The 19,192-nt window shown below is 39.9% G+C and overlaps 2 protein-coding genes across 3 annotated transcripts in view; one reads left to right on the top strand and one right to left on the bottom strand.

Moving 5' to 3' along the window:
- LOC127756366 (uncharacterized) overlaps positions 1-18,609 on the bottom strand; it is a 57,645-nt gene extending 39,036 nt beyond the window's left edge. The window contains exons 1-13 of one of the 2 annotated variants that reach the window (XM_052281719.1): positions 18,319-18,609; positions 16,281-16,385; positions 14,494-14,580; positions 14,319-14,372; positions 14,090-14,235; positions 13,833-13,986; positions 13,609-13,746; positions 13,291-13,362; positions 13,110-13,183; positions 12,881-13,022; positions 12,161-12,239; positions 11,200-11,308; positions 10,672-10,942 (exon numbers count right to left, since the gene is read on the bottom strand). In XM_052281719.1, the coding sequence (XP_052137679.1) occupies positions 11,211-11,308; positions 12,161-12,239; positions 12,881-13,022; positions 13,110-13,183; positions 13,291-13,362; positions 13,609-13,746; positions 13,833-13,986; positions 14,090-14,235; positions 14,319-14,372; positions 14,494-14,580; positions 16,281-16,385; positions 18,319-18,489 (1,320 nt within the window). In that variant the 5' untranslated portion in view covers positions 18,490-18,609 and the 3' untranslated portion in view covers positions 10,672-10,942; positions 11,200-11,210. Of the gene's footprint in view, positions 1-10,671; positions 10,943-11,199; positions 11,309-12,160; positions 12,240-12,880; positions 13,023-13,109; positions 13,184-13,290; positions 13,363-13,608; positions 13,747-13,832; positions 13,987-14,089; positions 14,236-14,318; positions 14,373-14,493; positions 14,581-16,280; positions 16,386-18,318 lie in introns of those variants that run through there. The other variant, XM_052281718.1, reaches the window with a different exon arrangement.
- Positions 8,076-10,363, top strand: LOC127756368 (uncharacterized). The gene has a single exon (XM_052281721.1). The coding sequence runs from the start codon at positions 8,154-8,156 to the stop codon at positions 8,634-8,636; it is 483 nt and encodes a 160-aa protein (XP_052137681.1). The 5' UTR covers positions 8,076-8,153; the 3' UTR covers positions 8,637-10,363.
- Positions 18,610-19,192: the final 583 nt, after the last annotated feature.

Below are 19,192 nucleotides of genomic sequence, written 5' to 3'. Positions count from 1 at the left end.
TTTTAATTTAACATTGCCCAAAAGACAGAGGTAATAATAAATATACAAAACCTCATTGAATTCGGAAACACACTCACGTATGTGCTGTGGTGAATAACGAGGCTCTACGTATAAGTTGTCTGACTGCTAAAGAGCTAAAAACCTAATTTATAGCTCATCAACTATTTTTCCTAGACCAACATAGCTATTTTATTGTATAAATATTTTATTTCAACTTACAATCATATTGAATTGCTGGAATTTAGAGAAAACATAATAAAACCATTTATTTTTTATAATGGGGTAAAACTCGATCGGCCTTTACCTCCAACATGGATGTATATGGCCAAAATATTTTTTAGATAATAGATAAATTCAACCTTTGCTACCGTCACTTATTACAAATTTATGGTTCAGAAGTCAGAACTCGAGCATGATAATATCTAACAAAGGATGAAAAGAAAACACATTACAAAGATACAAAAAGAAAGGAAGAGATACAGTTTACTTAAAGAGCAATTCTATTAGTAAATTTTATTAGATTAATGGGCTAGACCCGATTAAATTCTAATAAATTTCAATGACCCACAATTAATGCTATGGGTATTAATACCACATTGGATATTTAAGTGGAAAGATCTCAGCTTAAATAGGGAGATAATAAAGAGTCCCTGTTGACTGGTTGAGAAGGTGGGCGGACTGCCACGGCCGGTCGATCATTGGCTATTCTTCGGGATCAACTGAGATACTCCCAGATCATTGGCTCATTAATGTATTTGGCTATGTGTGCTATTAAGGAAAAACCGAAGAATAGCAAGGGATCAACTGAGATACTCCCAGATCATTGGCTCATTAATGTATTTGGCTAGTGCAACAAGGCTTGATATTTTATTTGGAAAGAGTAATGTGCTATCTAAAGAGCACAATGAGCTATGAAATTCACTATACTGGGTACCCAAAAGTACTGGACTAGAAGGGTATAGTGATTCAAATTGGGTACCCAAAAGTACTGGACTAGAAGGGTATAGTGATTCAAATTGGATATCGGTCAACAATGGAAGCAGAACTCACAGCACTAGATACTGCCACGGTTGAGACCGAGTGGCTTCGTGAGCTCCTGATGGATTTGCCGATGGTTGAAAAACCAGTACCAGCTATCCTGATGAACTGTGATAATCAAACGGTGATTATTAAAGTGAACAGTTCGAAGGACAACATGATGTCATCTAGGCATGTAAAGAGAAGACTAAAATCTGTCAGAAAGCTAAAAAACTCCGGAGTGATAGCGTTGGACTATGTCTAGACAGCTAAAAATCTGGCAGATCAGTTTACTAAGGGGCTACCATGTAATGTGATAGACAGTGTATCGAGGGATATGTGCTAGCTTGAGACCCACTTAAAGTTGCATAATAGTGAAAACATGTCCATTATGATCGGAGATCTCGTGAATTTGGATGGTGAAACAAACTATTGTGTAGCTGAGAGAAGAGACCCTTAAAATGGGCCCATTTTCATGATATACTTCTCTTCTATTCTGTATGGAAGGATGGCTTATACATTAATGTGATGGCAAATTTTGCTACAGGACATCGTGACTTCGCGGTTTTAGCTATAGGACACCACACGAAGTGACTTTTGACGGAAGACACCCTCAAAAGTTAGATATTTGCTGGTGGACACCGCACCTATTAAAATAATAATTTCCTCAGCATGTCGGTGAGAGAAATCGCATGAAATGTCAAAAATGCCCTTAGGCCCATATGTCGGCTCTCCTATCTCTCTTCTCCACCGGGCCTTCTTCTTCCTCCAGCTCGTGGCCGAGCAGAGCGAGCGCACGACGCGCGCGGCCAGGCTGGGGTGAGGGTGGCTCGACAGCGGCCAAGGGAGGCACGGAGGGGCTCCGGCGACCCCTACTGGAGAGCTGACATGTGGGCCCAAAGGAATTTTTGACATTTCACACGATTTCTTTCTCCTCCTCAACCGGAAATTATTATTTTAATGGGTGTGATGTCCACCAGCAAATATCCAACTTTTGATAGTGTCTTCCCCTAAAGTCACTTTGCGCGATGTCCTACAGCTAAAACTGCGAAGTCACGATGTCATGTGGCAAAATTTGCCTAATGTGATTCGAGTGGCTTTTATTAAAGCATAGATGTTGACCTACAAAACATCTTAGAAGGAACACACCTATATGAGTTCAACTGCTAGTCACAGTCTATGAGATTTAGGTGATCTCTAGATACTCATGAAAAGGCCTGGAGTTTGACTTATACGCTCCAAACAGAGGGGATGCAAACGACAGCCTTGTATCAGTTAAGGGTTTGAGTGAAACCTAAGCGCACAAGACTAACAATTCAAAGCATAGTCCATTGTTCAGTTGTGGTCTGGTGTAACACTTTTCCTAGGTAAAAGTTTAACTTAACAGTCTCCACCGAAACACTGGTATAACAAACAGGATCAGAATCGAGAGCATTTCCTGCGAGCCATGAAATTTGGTGGGGATTGTTAGAATGGGCTAGGCCCAATTAAATTCTAATAAATTCCAATGACCCACAATTAATGCTATGGTTATTAATACCACCTTGGATATTTAAGTGGAGAGATCTCAACTTAAATAGGGAGATAATAAAGAGTCCCTGTTGACCGGTTCAGAAGGTGGGCGGACTGCCACGGCCGGGTCGGGCCGAGGCCGTGGGCGTGGGTGTGGGCGGGGCATGGCGTGGCATGGCGAGGCAGGCTGGCCAGAGCTCGAGGCCGAGGCGAGCATGCGAGCGGCAGCGGCTGCTCTCTCTCTCTCTCTCTCTCTCTCTCTCTCTCTCTCGTTTTGTAACGGATCAGAGATTCTGCCATATTAACTCGCATGATCAATCCTCTAAGCGGATTGCGCACGCTGTTAATCGTGAATTCAATCCTCACTACAAATCCTCCGCGTCGCCAGCCGCTGCGACTAACCTATCTCTCGTACTTCTTCTTCCTCCTTATTGTTCCTGCATTGCCTCTGTTCTCCCCAGTTCTGATCGCTTGCGCGCACAAGTGAACGAAATGAGCTGGGCCTCCGGAACCACGTCCTCGCCTGAGTACCTTCACGGGTAGGCGGGCGATCAGGTTTTTGGGGAGTGCTTTGAGCACGACTACTTCGGTTCAGCGACGTTGGGTGGCTTCTGTTCCTGTTCGGCGACTTCGACCATGTCGACGGACAACACCAACACTATTGGGAACGGCAACACCAACACCGGGAACGTGAACACCAACACCAATGGAGGCAATACTGCCTCAGACACCAGCGAAGAGTCATTCTCGGGGTATAACTTTCATACATCTTTATTTCATTGTCTTCTGGTACTGTTAGCTGCAATGTTAGCATTGCATTATCTTGTATGTGCCTATGCTTATTCTGTTTTAAGCAAGATAATAATGTTGCTCATGTTTAGCACCTGCACTAGTTCATTTCCTACAATGGTCATGTTTATTGTCTCTCTATTTTGGATTAAAATATACCGAATTATGACTATATTTCCAATAAATTTCTATTTAAACTGGACGAAAATTTATATAACCGTCGTCCCTAAGTTCTGGCATAGAACATTAATAAAAACCTAGAGCTTTATACCCTTGTAATTGAGCCCAAAACAAAATATAGTATAAACTGTTAAACAATTGACAAATGCATTCAAGCACAATACATCCTCCTCATCTGTTGAGCCCAACTGAGATAATTCACTCTTAGAGGTCAATTTTTTAATGAATTAATGCACAAGAGATTTGCCTGAAAATCCGATTGTAGGGCGCACGATTTTCATCTGAACCCTTTTCAATAAGCTACATATATAAAGTATATTCTCTCCATCCCAAAATATAAGACATAACTACTACTAACACACAAAGATCAAGAAAGAATGTAATGAGCTTCTTGCTTAACGTTATTGGAGAATTTGATGGCAAAAGATATAAAATAAAACAAAATTAGAGAAGAAAGATATGCTAGTTAATGTATGTATGCATACACGTCTTATATTTTAAAACATAAAGAAAAGGTAGTTATGTCTTATATTTTGAGATGGAGAAAGTATAATACATGAACAATTCTCTTATTTTACAAAAGGCGAGAGTAGAAATCGTAACCAAATTACTCAAATTAATTACTCAAATAGAAATAAGATCAAGACTGTGAGTCCTGGAGTATGGAAGAGAATTACTCTCATAGTTAGTTTCTTATAAGCATAAGAGAAATTTTAAATTTTAAAACATAATTTTAAGTTGATTTTGAGTTTTTTATCATAGTTTATTTTGTAGCATTTGTTTTTAAATAGTTGGAAACACATGTATAAAAATTTTATCATAAATTATTTTTTATACATTATTGAGCCGTATCGATGGGTTGGTCTGGAAAGTGGAGGAGCAGGTTGCTCGAGGCAGGGGAGCAAGTCTAATGTTGCCTGAGAGGCTTGAGACTGAAGAGCCAAATTCTACTATCTCAGAGTTTTCAGAGCTGACTAGTTATAGGTTCGTGCAATGCAACGGTTTTTTAATTCAGTTTAGTGGAGGGATTTGAACAGAGTGGGTTGATTGGCTTTTAAAATCATGGTCATTTTTTAAATATCACTTTTTAGGAGAGGGAAGTGGTTTTTAGGAGGTTTTGAGTAGCAGAGATTTTGCTGCATTCGTTACATGCAATTGGGAACAAATCTACCGTGCACACAACACGAAGGAAAAGAGAAGCACTTTATTATCAGAACTCGAGCATGATAATATCTAGATGAAAAGAAGACACATTATAAAGATACCAAAAGAAAGAAAGAAATGCAGTTTATTTAAAGAGCAATTCTATTAGTAAATCTTCATTTAAAATTGACGAAAATTTATATAACCATCGTCCCTAAGTTCCGGCATACAACATTAATAAAATCCTTGTGCTTTATACCTTTGTCCTTGGACCCAAAACAAAAGAACCGACGAGTACCGACGAGCAGCACGCTGGAAGGAAAAGAAAAGAGAAGCAGCACATGGGCCATGGCCATGGCCATCAGCAACACCTATTCTCCTTTGAGCCCATTTAGTTGCCCCCAATGGGCTAAAACAGTTTTGAACCTGAAATTATAGAAATAAGTTCATTTTAGTCCCTTATCTTAAAAACCGAGTTTAAATTATATCCCTGAACTACAATACTGGAAATTTGGACTTGTCAAACCAGATTAAAATAAGTTCTCTAGCAGCATAGATGGTTGGTTTTAATGATGTGGCAAGTTGACCCGATACATTTGTGCTGATTAGGCGTTATTTTGCCAAAAACAAAAGTGGACCAGGTCAACTTGTCACGTTAGCAAAACCAGCCACCGATAATATTGAAGGACCTACGTTAACCTGGTTTTGCAAGTTAGGGGGTTAAGATTTCGGTACTGCGGTTCAACAATGTGATTAAAACTTGACGTCCAGATAAAGGATATAAAGTCAACTTATTCTGAAATTATATAACCAAATTAAAGTGGACCACCCCTAAAAAAATTAAAGTGGACCAAATCGTTTTCCCAGCCTGTTAGTCGCCTCAGTCCATTTCCACTAATTGAAATCTTGCCCAATTGAAAAATCCAAAGCATTCGGGCCCATTTAGCCCAAACCAATACTACTACTGTCATCTACTGCCAAGTGGATGTACACTGTACTGTTCATATTGGCCTACCATACTAGTCTTTTTCAACAAAAAAAAAACAAACAAATTCTAGCTATGAAGGTTCCAAGCTGATTGGATTTTTTTTTCTTTACGGATGAGGTAATTATTGACCAATCTAAACCAATCCAAAAGGGAAGGAGGAAAAAGAAAGATAGCAGCGCTAAGAGAGAATCTTCTATAGTTTGTGCTTTGGAATATCTCCAACCTGCCACATGTGTTCCCTCGCTCATGTCTCCTCCAAAGCCTTTTGATTACATATCCATTATGAATTCGAGCCTTTCTAGGTGCTGTCACCAATGATAGGTCATGGATAATTAATTTTCTTTGATGAAACTGGTTCCAGATGCCCTCAATTTCTCCTTTGATGAAAAAAGAACTGCATGTCGCTGTCCCAAATGTTCTACACTTGGGCCACTTGAATGGATTGGCTTCTTCCATGTCATACCGATTTTGATGACTTTGACCTACCCTAATGATAAACCGCCCTATTTAGAGCCACAAAAATATGAAAATAAAATGTTTTTATCAGTATAATAATTTTCAATTAGTTGTCACATATTTTCACCATAGAAGTTTAGCTAACTAGTCAAAAGCAAAGAAAACAAAGGTGGTGTAGATTTGTAAACTACCACGGAGATAGCTACTTCCCCTCTAGTAAATTACATGCTAATTAAATTAAATAATGTGTTCTTTACCAATAACTTTTTAGAATTGTTAAGCTAATCTATCTTAAATTCTTAAATCACTTGTACTAAATTTCTCAAAAAAAAACATCGTTAATCTACAAATAGACAACCTTTGGAGTTGTTTGCTAAGCTAATCTAATCTTAAATTCTTGGTTGTGTTCTTAATTAGTTCTAGCTTATCCTTCCCATATGAAATATATATGATTAATTAAGTATTAGTTCAAAATGGTTTGAAAATGTGTTTATATGATTTTTTTAAGCAACTTTCTCGTAGAAAATTTGTAAAAGAACGTGGCGATCATGTTTTTCACTGGAAATCTCGTACTTGTTCAAAAACGTATACATGGAAAACAAGAAATAGAAGTCGGTAAAGATGAGAAACTAATCACTCAAAAGTACAAAATTTCTGTCAAAAAATCGCTAACCTACAAAGAGACAAAGAACCGAAAATGCTTTACAACGGACGTTCGATACGATGCAAAAAAAATCGGACGTAGCACCGAGTGGAGGCGTCAACCACCCATTCTTCTCTCTTTTTCTCTCCTCAACACTGTAGCACTGCATCTCACTCGCATCTTCCCCCCTTCTTCGCCTGACGCATGCCTCCCCTCCTCCTCCACCTCCGGCCATCGCCGCCTCCCCTCGTCCTCCTCCTCTGGCCGCCGTGCCTCCCCCTCCCCCTCTCCTTCGGCTGACGCCACCTCCCCTCCTCCTCCTCCGGACGCCGCGCCGCCCCTCCTACTCCGGCTGCCACTCTTCTTTCCCCATCGGCGGCGGCGCTCCCTGCTGCGGGGTGTGGCCGGTGAGCTTTCCATCCTCGTTGCTGGATGGGGTGGCGCGTGTAGGGCGATGAGCTTGGGGGGCGGATCTCGTGGCGTCAGCTCTCCCCCATCGGCATCCCCTCCCAAATCGAGGCAGTAGGGCGACGTGCTCCCCTGCGGCGGCGCAAATCGGCTGCAGCCGCCATCCTCTTCGCTGGATGGGGTGGCGCGTGTAGGGCGACGAGCTTGGGGGGGCAAATCTCGCGGCGTCGACTCTCCCCCCATCGGCATCCCCTCCTAAATCGAGGCGGTAGGGCGACGTGCTCCCCTGCGGCAGCGCAAATCGGCTGCAGCCGGCGCAGGGCCTATCTCGCTCTTCAGATCCGGCCAGACGCAGAACGGTGGCGGTGGCAGCGGGAGTGTTCGCTCACCAAAGCCACACCGCGTGAGGACGGCGGCCGGAGTTGGGTGGTGGTTAGGGTTGAAGAAGATGAAGGTGGGTTTAGTTTTGTGTTGCACTTTGTGTATTAAGGCGTTTCATTTTGTTTTGATTCGATGTTGCATATATTGATTTTTCATGTTGCAATCGATATGTTTCGATTGAATTTGGTTGAAACACATTCGTTGATGCGATGAAACATTTTTCCCTGGTTGATGAAACATCTGAACATTTTTCAGTGAAACATTTTACAACAACCATATGATGTTTCAGTTTTTTATATTTTTTGTTGCACTTTATTGTATTAAGGTGTTTCATTCCATTTTTGACTTGATGTTTGCATTAATTGATTTCTTGGTGTTACAATCCGCCAGTCCATATTGTTGAATATTGCATTTGGTTGAAACAATTGTCCTCGAACACTGAAACATTTTTCTCTGGGAATGAAACATTTTCATTGAAACATTTTTTTTAGGGATGAAACATGTAACACGATGCAACACCGTCCGATAATTTGCACCAGATCGGACGTCCGATCCGTAGCAGCCTCCCGCAAAGCAGCCAGCTAGGAGAAGGAAAAACCCAATCAAATCAACCCACTAGCTCCTCCTCCCACCACCATGGCGGCCACCCACCCCCTCCTCCTCCTCCTCCTCGCCGCCGCCGCCGCCGTCGTCCTCGCGGTGGCGGAGACACCGGCGGCGGCGAGCGGCAACGCGACGCCGACGGCGTACGAGATGCTGGAGAGGTACGACTTCCCGCGGGGGATCCTGCCGATGGGGGTGGAGGGGTACGAGCTCCGGGAGGACGGGAGCTTCGAGGTGTACTTCCCGCGGGACTGCGAGTTCATGCTGGCGAGGACGTGGCTGGTCCGGTACGGCGCCCGCATCGCCGGCGCCGCCGCCTCCGGCCGGCTCACGTCGCTCCAGGGCGTCTACGTCAAGGTGCTCTTCGTCTGGCTCCCCGTCGGCGAGGTCGACCGCTCCGGCGACACTCTCAGCTTCTACATCGGCCCCGTCTCCACCTCCTTCCCCCTCTCCGACTTCGCCCACAGCCCGCACTGCCGCGGTTACGACCACCTCCCCGCCGCTGCCGCCTTGTGATTGGGTAGAGATGGGTAGTTCATTAATTAATCTGGGTGATTTGGCTGGGGTAATTACGTGTAATTAATCACAGGTGCTCCTAGTTGATTGGCTATTGATGCGAATGGAATTACGATTACGCCAATATGGGATTTATTTTGAGTATATCATTTGGTGGCTTCTTTATGAACAAGTGTTGGATGCAGATGCTGTTTGTTTGTCTGGGTTTTTTTTTTCCTTGGTTTTTTTGGTAGCGATTGATCATTGGGCTTGTCACATTCGACCATTTCTTCCGTTTGCTCTTTGGATTTCATTTCGATTCCATGCCATTCAGATAAGAGGTAAACAATAGAGAAGTGTACTGTGATTGAATGGAAAATGCAGTGAGCTCCTCATCTGCTCAAGGTTATTTGACGGTGCGGGGTGAAAGAGTTGTGATTGGTTGAGAAGAGAAATTAGATGATGCATTTGAATGGTCGAAAGTTATAATTGATTGAGAAGAGAATTTAGACGATAAAGTTGTTATATTTTAAAACAAATTTCAAATGGGAAGTTGTCATAGTTTGTTTCTGTTAGCATCCAAAGCTCTATATTCTGTTTTTAGAATTTCACCAAATAACACTTCCAAATAGCAGGTGTAAAACAAATTTCCAGTTTTCCGATTCCATGGCGTTCAGAGATGAGAATATCCAAGGAGCACCTCATTTTCACTCACAAGGTTATTTTGGGTGGTCAACACAAGAAAACTAAAACTGTCTTTGGATGATTCCTGATTGGGTACGTTGTTTTTAACTTCTATAATAGCACAAGAAATATCAGTTCACTTTAGTAGCTGCAAATAAAGTTGCTTCCATTAAAAGCAACAAGAACTAGATCCAGTTAGCGGCTAATCTCACATACAAACTCTAAACTTCCTCATTTTTTTAAGCACGTACTTTAAACTGCTAAATAGTATTTTTTTTCTAAACATTCTATATAGAATATGCTTAAAAATCAAATAAATTCAGTTTTCAAGTTTATAATTATTATTATTAATTAATTATGTGGTAATGAGTTTTCTCGTTTTACATGCACGAATAATCTTTCTTCAAACTCACAAAAGAATGCAGTCTAAGGCTACATTATATACTGTACTTTCTCCACTTCTTCTCCCCAACACACATTTCTGTACTTTATCCACTTCTCTCCGAACACATATTTTCCAATCTGCTAAATGATATATTTTTAAAAAAAAATCATAAGATCGTTGCTTAAAAAATTATATTAATTTATTTTTTAAGTATTTTATCTAATACTTAATTAATAATATACTAACACATTGCTTCATTTTACATATTAGGGAGGAAAGGTTCCCAACCTTAAAAAAAACTAAGGGGCAGAAAGAGATTTTCACATGTTTCAGAAAAAAAACTAAGGGGGCAGACAGAGATTTTCACATGTTTCAGAAAAAAAAAGAGATTTTCACATGTTCCCAATATGAAACGTAGAGTGATAAATTGGTACTCCCTCCGTTTCAAGTTATAAGACGTTTTGTTAAAGTCAAACATCTCTAAGTTTGACTAATTTTGTAGAAAAAAAGTAGTAATATTTTTAACCCAAGACTAATATATTATGAAAATTTATTCAATTATAAATTTAATGAAATTATGTTGGTTCTACTTTTTTCTATAGAGTTAGTTAAACTTAGAGTAGTTTGACTTTAATCAAAGTCAAAGTCAAGACGTTTCGTAAACTGAAACGAAAACGAAGGGAGTAACATCTACTTTTCCCTTTCCTTTCTAGGGACCTACCAAGTTATTATCACAAAAAAAAAACAATGTAAAATCTTGTGTATAGACATGGAAACGATGTATTCAACAAGCTGTCTTCCGTGCACAGGAATTTAAGCTGACAGAAACCAAGACGCCGCAACCTTGCTGTATAAAACTGCAGACCACTGGCAGGCTTGGTGTTAACACAGAATGTCCGACTATGCTGCACCGAGTAAACATATACTACAAGAATAATTAGTGACAGAATGTTTTTCTTTGCCCAATTACGCTACAGATATTGAAGATTATATCAAAAACATGCATCTATTATTTGTCACCGTACAGTGGACTTACAAGCAGATCTAACTTTGCACCGAGTATAAATTGAGTACTGAATCTGTTCTTGGTATAGTCCTCTTAATAACTCTTTCAAGCGTGTGCACTGCTGTAAGGAGGGTGTGCTGCAGATTCTGATAGAAAATGGTACACATCACCAGGCCTTGAGCACCCAGAGTCCAGAGAACTAACCCAAAACCAGAAATCTCCAAACATTTGATGACGATACGACCAACATATCTGACAATTGGAAGTGAAAAAGCTTATGTCAATTCTATCATTTGATATTGCGGTATTGCCTGCAACAAATGAAGTTTCCAAGATAATTTCATGACGACTCATATACTGAATTTAGGTGGTGTTTGAGAAGGAGGGACTCCACCTTAGTACTATCTGATGTTCTTAAGGCTTTTATAGAGACCAAGTGAATGGAGATGTACAGAATTAGAAAAAGGTGACGGAAAGGTACTATACAGAAAAGGGAAATAACAACATACAATTCATTTCTTCACTCCAAAGATTTGAGCAACCGGAATAAACCAGCTGCTTCCCTTATCCGTGAGAACTCAATGCAGAAAGCTTGTACCTCGATGAAGAGGTCTTGAACTGCAAAGAATCATGCACAAAACTATATAAATAAGTAAAAGATTTCGATAAATATAGCATGCAACCAAAGAAAGATAAATGAGGCTGGAATAAACGAGTTAAATGGCTTTAGATGGCTTAAAAACTCTATGAATTACAAATTTCAGCAATCAATTATACCATATTAACACATGTTGCTTCTTTCACTAAATATAGAAAAGAGTTTAATCAAACAAAAACTGAATTTACTTTATGACGATCAATATGAACAGTTGGCAACTTGGTTACTATCAATCCACAAACAATTTAACATACTTGAATGATTCTTTGTGACCACTGTCACAAATCCAAAAAAAAAAAACCTAATCATTTACCGTTCACAGACCAAACAGCATATCCACAATCAAGATGAATACTGAAAACCAACTTGAGCAAATTAAAGGATCATTCAAGAAAAAGGGGCACGTCTATGGCTAGTAACAGTGTAACACACAAGAGTTTTCAAAGCAAAGTAATTCCTTGTTTTTTTCAAAAAATGATGTTTTAGACACATGCACACATTAAGAAAATGCAAAAGTTAACCCCCATATCATATTCATGTAAAATTTGTCTTCTCTATCTGGTACACTCTTAATCTTATCTTAGTGTTTTTGGAGACGTTATTGTACATTAAGGATAGTAATTAGTGAAGGTAAAGAAATCAAAAGGTTTGTATTATGAACTTTAAAGTATCAGTATTTTGGATCAAGAAAGCAGATATGTAAATGTTTATAATCAACATAATAATCAAATGATAACAGATCAATGACTAAACTGTATATATGAGACAAAAAATGTATCTGTTCCATAGTCCGCACACAACAGTGCACTCACCGTTTATGATCTTGTTTCGGATGAGAGACTGAAGGAAAACACAAACTAGTCTCACCAACCTGTTCTGCATGTATTTATCCTGCACACAATAAAATAATCATACTGAAGGAACTTCAAGAAAGTAATGCATTTAACAAGTGAGGCAGCCACAAAATGCAAATTACCCATCACCCAATGAGCAAAAAAAAAAAAAAAACAAGATACAGTAATAAAATTGTAACATAAGGATTTTTATCAGAGAATAGAGAAACCAGTAGGCAAACAATGCTCTTCCCAACTTAGCAAGCAAGCTACTGGATCAAAGGACTTAACCGAACAAATAGAGGAGATGGCAGTTGATTGGAGCATGCCATTATATAAAGCACATAATTATTTTGCAACAATCTAAAGCATGCAATAAGATCTGCCAATTGCACGTACATTTACTTACAGGCACCATCACTACACAAGTGCTTCAGTTCACCAAAAAAGTCAGTAAAACAAGTATTTCTACGAGGAAATGCTAAATCTGAACTTATCAAAGAAACAAACAAGCAGAGGCTACATATTTCCATGGAAAACGTAGCCCAGGTTAAATCACCAACTGGATCAAACAGACTGACATAAAGCATTAAACAATCTTTGTTTAACCATCAGCTTGAAGTAAGCCACAAAACTACAGTACCCTGCTAACAAATTCTCCAACAAATTTAATTTGAACGAGCAAAATAACAAACAGACCTTAACGTTCTGACATGATTGGATGCAATTCGAGATGTACTCATGGACAAACTCTGTCGGGAGTTCTACAGCAGTAGTAAGCCTGTTTACAACTTCCATAGAATGCAGGCTCATCTCCATATGCACAAGAACATCTAAGTAACTGAAAAAGAAAAGGGTCACAATTAAAATATATTAAAAAAAAGTGTTGGTGATCATATTGACTAGCAAAGAAAAGAAACAGACATACCCATCAATGTCAGGAGAGTTCATCAATTTCGAAAGAATTTCAACAGCAATGAGTGGATTGTGTTCAACAAGGTCCTAAACCCATGCATAAATTCTCAGATATAAGATATGATGAAATATGGTAAAATAAGTAAACAACATTTTTAGCAACCAAAAACACAACATATGGCATGGGTGCATACAGGGAGCTTTTGTGGAGTCATCCCGCAATGATACACCAACTTCGAGTCCTTTGCCAGTTCTATTACGACTTGCTGTGAGAAGCTGTGCATTAATTAGGCTTGTACCATATGAAAATATATAGTACCAAAATGTATGCATGTCCATGGGGAAGGGGGTAATGAAAACACTTGTTACCATAAAAGCACCAGCACCTATGCTAAACAAATATATATTATAAAAAAGACAAAACACCAATTAATAGTGCTTATACATTCATGTTTATTAGTGATCCATAGATGCAAGATAGCTAGCATAAATACAAGAATGTAGCAGAGAACCTCTTGTTGGGAAGGTGCAAGTGGACCTTTTAAGGCTCTTGCAATCAAATCTCGAATAGCAGCACCTCGACTTGTGTCAGCACACATGCTATAATCCCATAATAGCTCGTGGTTGTTGTCAGGGTTCAACCATTGTAGCTGTATGTTTGATACAAGCACAGTTGCACTTAGAAACAGAACGGGTACACAGATGCAACTCTTGGCTGGCTAAGACACTCTGTTACCTCTCCATCAAGTATGTGAAGTCTTGGGGGTGTGGGTCGTATCCATTGCGGACCCAATCTTCCCCATGATTTTTCTTGGAGTAAACCAGCAAGAGCAAAATCTCTATCATCAGAAGCAGATTTTGGTTTGGTTCCAGGTAATGATATGCTAGGCCTAATAAAAAAAAACAATTTTGTAAGAGAAGACCAAGAAGAAAAATATGACGAATTCTAGCACCACATAACAATTTCAGGAGGAGTTAGCTGAGCCTACATACTCTGACGAATTTACACAGCTTTGAGGTACATCTGGATCCGGTATAGCACATCTAACAGTTCCTGCACTAAAACTACTGGTCTGAGGCTGAGACTGTACACTATTACTGCTGAATAGCTTCTCAAGCTGTTCTCGTGGAAGTAAGGCCTAAACAAATAAATGAACCTTTTAATAAATCAAACTGATCTTGAAACAATTTTATATTATGGAATCAGAATTTAACACTCTACCTGAGATGCAGAATCAGACCCATTTATGTAATCTACAGCTGACTGCTTCAGCACCTGAGACATACAAACCAATGCCAAAATAAGCATACATATGTCAGCACATGAAAGGAGCAATAAAATCGCCATAATGTCCTACAACCAATATGATTTACTAATGTTTGTAGATAGGCCACACCTCAATGTTATTGTTTCCACTTGCTGAAGTCAACAAAAGTTGGACAAATGCCCGTTCCGATTTTTCTGATGTTTCATCACAGGCTGCCTGTTGATATAATAAAACTATAACTTCAAGCATGATAAACAATAACAATAGAAACATAAGACTCTAACATAGTAAATAATTCTGCAAAACATATATATTAAATAATTCTTCAAATGCCCTAGTGTACAGAAAAAAAAAAACAGATATTTAAGTGTTCAGTTCTGTGTTCTTCATGTATTGCCATCATATGTTACGAACAAAGAAATAGTATCCAAGTTGATAAAAGGCAAAGATCCAACTTCCACAGAAATTATCGAACCAAGCTGGTGTAGATGCTACATAAACTATCCAACCCAGCTGCAAGTTGCAATAGACATTTATTCAACATGGTGTTAGTCCGATAAGCAGCCGTGGAGGCATATCCCACTGGTCAGAAAGAAATCTATACAAAACTATATAGATTAGCAAATCCATGATCTTTACACCAAGGCAAATATGCTACAAAATTATTAGGGTTACATTTTGGAATACTACTCCCTCCGTCCCAGAATATAAGAAAGTGTTAGAGTTGGACATGGTTATTAAGAAAGTGGGTGGAATTAAATAGGAAGAGGTTGTGATTGGTTGAGAAGTGGAGGTAGGTGGGAAAAGTGAGTGGTGGAGGGTTGTGATTGGTTGGGAAGGGAATGTTGGTGAAGAAGTTGTTATAATTTGGGACAAACCTAAGTGCTAAAAGCTGTTATATTTTGGGACGGAGGGAGTACTACCAAACATACAATGATACAAACATTGACATGCACAATTGAACTTAGTGTTATGGGATCAAAATCAAATGTCAGATCCTATGCAGGTAAAGCAGTGCAATGTAAGACCCTAATTGACAGTTTCCAAAGTACAACTGTTTTTGTAGAGCTAGAACTAGCAAGCCAGATGCGATGTCAATTTATGTAGCGATCAATAGGAGATCAGAAAAAGAACCCAGACGTTAAAGAAAGTTATAGGTCTTTCATAACCCTTTTCTGTCAACAAGATGTGTAGAACCACGAATGAAGAAAAGATTTGGACAAAATGATACTGTTATGACATCAATCTCTAGAGTCTAAAATGACAACCAAAAAATCCAGCAAAAGAGAAACCAGGGGCAGCATAAATAATTCATTAGGAGCCCAGCTTGCACATGGCACAGGAATATAAAGATCTATGATATATCCTGGCCAAATGGGGCCTGACAGTCTTCAAAGCTACAAGTTCCGATTCTAAATTACTACAACAATTCGCAGTTGCAGAATCACCTCAGTAAAAGCCTCACAACATTAACAATTAAATTTCATTACTGATCAAAAACTAAAACAAAAACAATAATATTCTTGTAATGTATGTATACTAGTAGTCTATTATGCAGTATAACTTAAGGGACAGGGGTGGGGGCAACCTGGCTGAAGGTTAGGCAAGCACCCAGCATCACAAAGGAAAGCAAATGATAGACGAACAAGCTTGTCTGAATTGACCTATGTGTCTACTAGTATTTCAACACAACTCAAAGTTACCAGCATGCGTGGTGTTTTACCAGTTTATATAGCTTCCTCGCAGCCTATGCTCATGTATTTACTTCTTGAAAATTAAAGCAATCTTGAAACATATCAAATGACCTTGTAATTTCACCCATTCTGAATTACATAGAGTGAAGGGGGAATTGGGAACCCTTCCATTTCATGATGATCCAAAATACAAAAAATTGAAGAAAAAAGTTTATTGCTTACATTTAATAAAAGTGGAACATATGGGTTTGTCGGCTCCGAGGAATAACTCTGGTGAAGAATAGCAAATGCAATCAACCGACCAGTAGGATGAAGCATCTTCTTGTCCTAGTCAAAACGAAACAAAATATATCAAAGTCTGAACTTCATTTTTCCTGTGAAATAAATTTCAGAACTAAAAGAATCTTTACAAAAACATGCATCCTCCAAATATCTCTTAGCATGGTCAAGAATAAACAGACAAACAGCATAATCAAGAAAAGAATTGCAAATGCATGGTGAAATAAAGACAAATACACTTTTATTGCCCATTACAAAGGTCAAATAAAAACAACAATGTGTCTTTGGTCAAGAAACTGGATAACACACTATAAAGGAGAAGGGGTTGCAGTTCTTGTCTAATGGTTAAAAGCTTAGTGTCCATCTTCGTCAGAACATAGGAATGCATTAACAAACTCATTAAATGATTTCTCCAGAGAAAGTTCGTTATATGGCATGGAAGGTTTCCTCTGTCCCCTAATTGTTCACTCTAAATTGTTCTTTTTCCTACAATGCGAGCACATTCAAAACCATTACCCTCACATTCTACTTTCGCAAGAGTAATGGTTTAAATCTACAGTAGTAAAGAAAAGAACAACTTTGGTGTGGTAAACCATAACCACAAATAAGGGATCATCCGATGGGCGATGGCACAAAAGGAACTACATCTTTCTTTGATAATCTGCATTGTTTTGTTTTCACACCAAAAATATGACTTATCATCTCTGTTAGAATCCGTGCAGATAAATAGAACTCTTTCTGACATGTGTTTAAACAGTGCAGTTTCGTTGATAATCGAAATAGAGTCAGCTCAAATGCATGTTGCCAGCAGGGATAAATCGAAAACGCTGAATTTATCTAGCTCCTGTTATGTTGGGAGGAAGAGTTCTTCCATGATATGTGTGGTTCAGCATTGCTTTTGGAACGAGAAGTAAAGGTACTATCAGGATCAGACTATTGCATGAAATAGTGGAAGTTGAGAATAAGGAACAGATCCATGGTCTCCTCTATTTGTTTTTACTCAACACCAGATACTTGATAAATAGTAATTAAAACCAATCAAGTAAGCAATGCTCACACCACTGCTTGTTAGTATTCACTTCTGAAACAGCTGACAAGTTTGATAGATCACAAAGAGCATGTTTATTAAATCGATCGAATTATACCAAGAATGAAGCAGGTTTATGGATTAAAAATGTTAATAATGTTTCTTTAATCACACTGATTGTTCACTTGAAATGGAACCCTAATTAAGTGCTAACCTACTCAAGAACAAATGAAACCCAAATATTTGGCGATTCGGTGACATCACAAAATTGACCAACTAAGACAATGGACCATACGCACTCATACGGAGTGTAGCATGAGTCCATCCCTACGTTGTGTATTGCAACCCAGATCCTCATAGACACAAAATCAGCAAGGCAATGGAGTCAAAATTTTCATCATCTGCAAACATGAATCCATCCAAACCTGATCAAACTAACAACACAAGGCCATAAAGAAATTTAAAAATTCTGCATCTCCGCTCTGCTAAAGCAAAACAATGCCACTAAATCTAGAAGTTGAGCAACCCATCCGAGATCAAGCAATTCGTAACCCCAAAGGTTATTACCAATAGTACCCAAATATAGTGAGCTAAGTTCCTCCAAAACCCCACAAATCTGTGCCTAACCTAACATTCTCTAGCCCAATCCAAGGCCTAACCCCCAGCAAGTGAAACCCCGAACGAAGCCACCACCGTAATTTCACGTCGGGACCAACTGGAGCAACCTCCCAGACATCGTAACACGCCCATAACCACTAAATCTAACTTCCCACCACGAACCCTAAGCCGATGGAACCAAACCGCTCCCCGATCCGTTTCCGCCCGCGAAGATCCTGGACGCAATCTGACGAAAGCAAGCAAAGCGGTGGGAGGGCAGCAGGAGGGAGGGCCGAGAAGGCCGTGGGGAGAGGGGCAGGGGGGGATGGGGATGGGGATGGGGCGTGGCCCCTTTACCTCGAGGAGGAACCCGAGCGCGGCGCCGACGCGGAGGCGGCGCTCGAGGGGGAACCGCGCGAGGAAGTCGGCGGCGACGTCGGCGAGCGGGCGGGAGGCGGCGGCGAGCAGCGAGAGGAGGTTGGACCGCTCGTCCGGCTCCAGCTTCGGGGCGGGAGCCAGCGCCGACATGGTGGCGGTGGCGGTCGCCGGCGTCGTGGCGGCCGGCGGCGAAATGTTCCGTTCGCTTTTTTGGTTTTGGGTTTGTGTTTTTTTTCCCCCTTTGGGCGAGGGATTCGGGGGTGCAGTGGGGTTAGGCGACTTGGGATGTGGTTCGGATCGGACGGGTGCGGCTGTATTCATAATCGTACAGGTCAGCTTTGTTTTTTTTTTCCTTTTTTATTAACCATTTTTTTAAAAAAAGGTTTTTAAAGAAAAACGGTATAAATGTAGGCGCCCACAGCGCGTGCACACTCACCTCTATAAACGCACACATTGACAAGTCACCATGGACGTCTCGCTGTCAGCGGTATGTCGCCTACCCTGAAAGAAAATTATCCATAAATACGAGCACTCGTGTCAAATCTAGAATTTGAACTCGGGTAAGCTGGTTCCACCACAAAGAACTTAACAAGTTGAACTATGCTCACTTCAAACAAAAATATAGATATATTGCTAAGCCGAAAATATTAGTGGAGCCAGAGTACTCATAATTTGAATTTATCACAGAAAATCGTAATAAAATGGTACTTGCTACTTTTGTCTAGCTAAGTTTCATCATTGTCAATGGTTAATATGTTCATTCCCGAAACCTATGGTACCAAAGCATTGAAACCGCACCCTTTTTTACTCAATCTACTCTCTCTATTAGTGGATGGGTGCATGACGAGTAGTC

This window comes from Oryza glaberrima, chromosome 12, assembly GCF_000147395.1.
Source record: "Oryza glaberrima chromosome 12, OglaRS2, whole genome shotgun sequence".
NCBI classification, from domain to species: Eukaryota; Viridiplantae; Streptophyta; class Magnoliopsida; order Poales; family Poaceae; genus Oryza; species Oryza glaberrima.
This window is presented reverse-complemented; position numbering and strand designations above follow the sequence as displayed.

Excerpts from the sequence above, each read along its gene's own strand:
- LOC127756368 (XM_052281721.1), top strand. The coding sequence starts at position 8,154 with ATGGCGGCCACCCACCCCCTCCTCCTCCTCCTCCTCGCCGCCGCCGCC.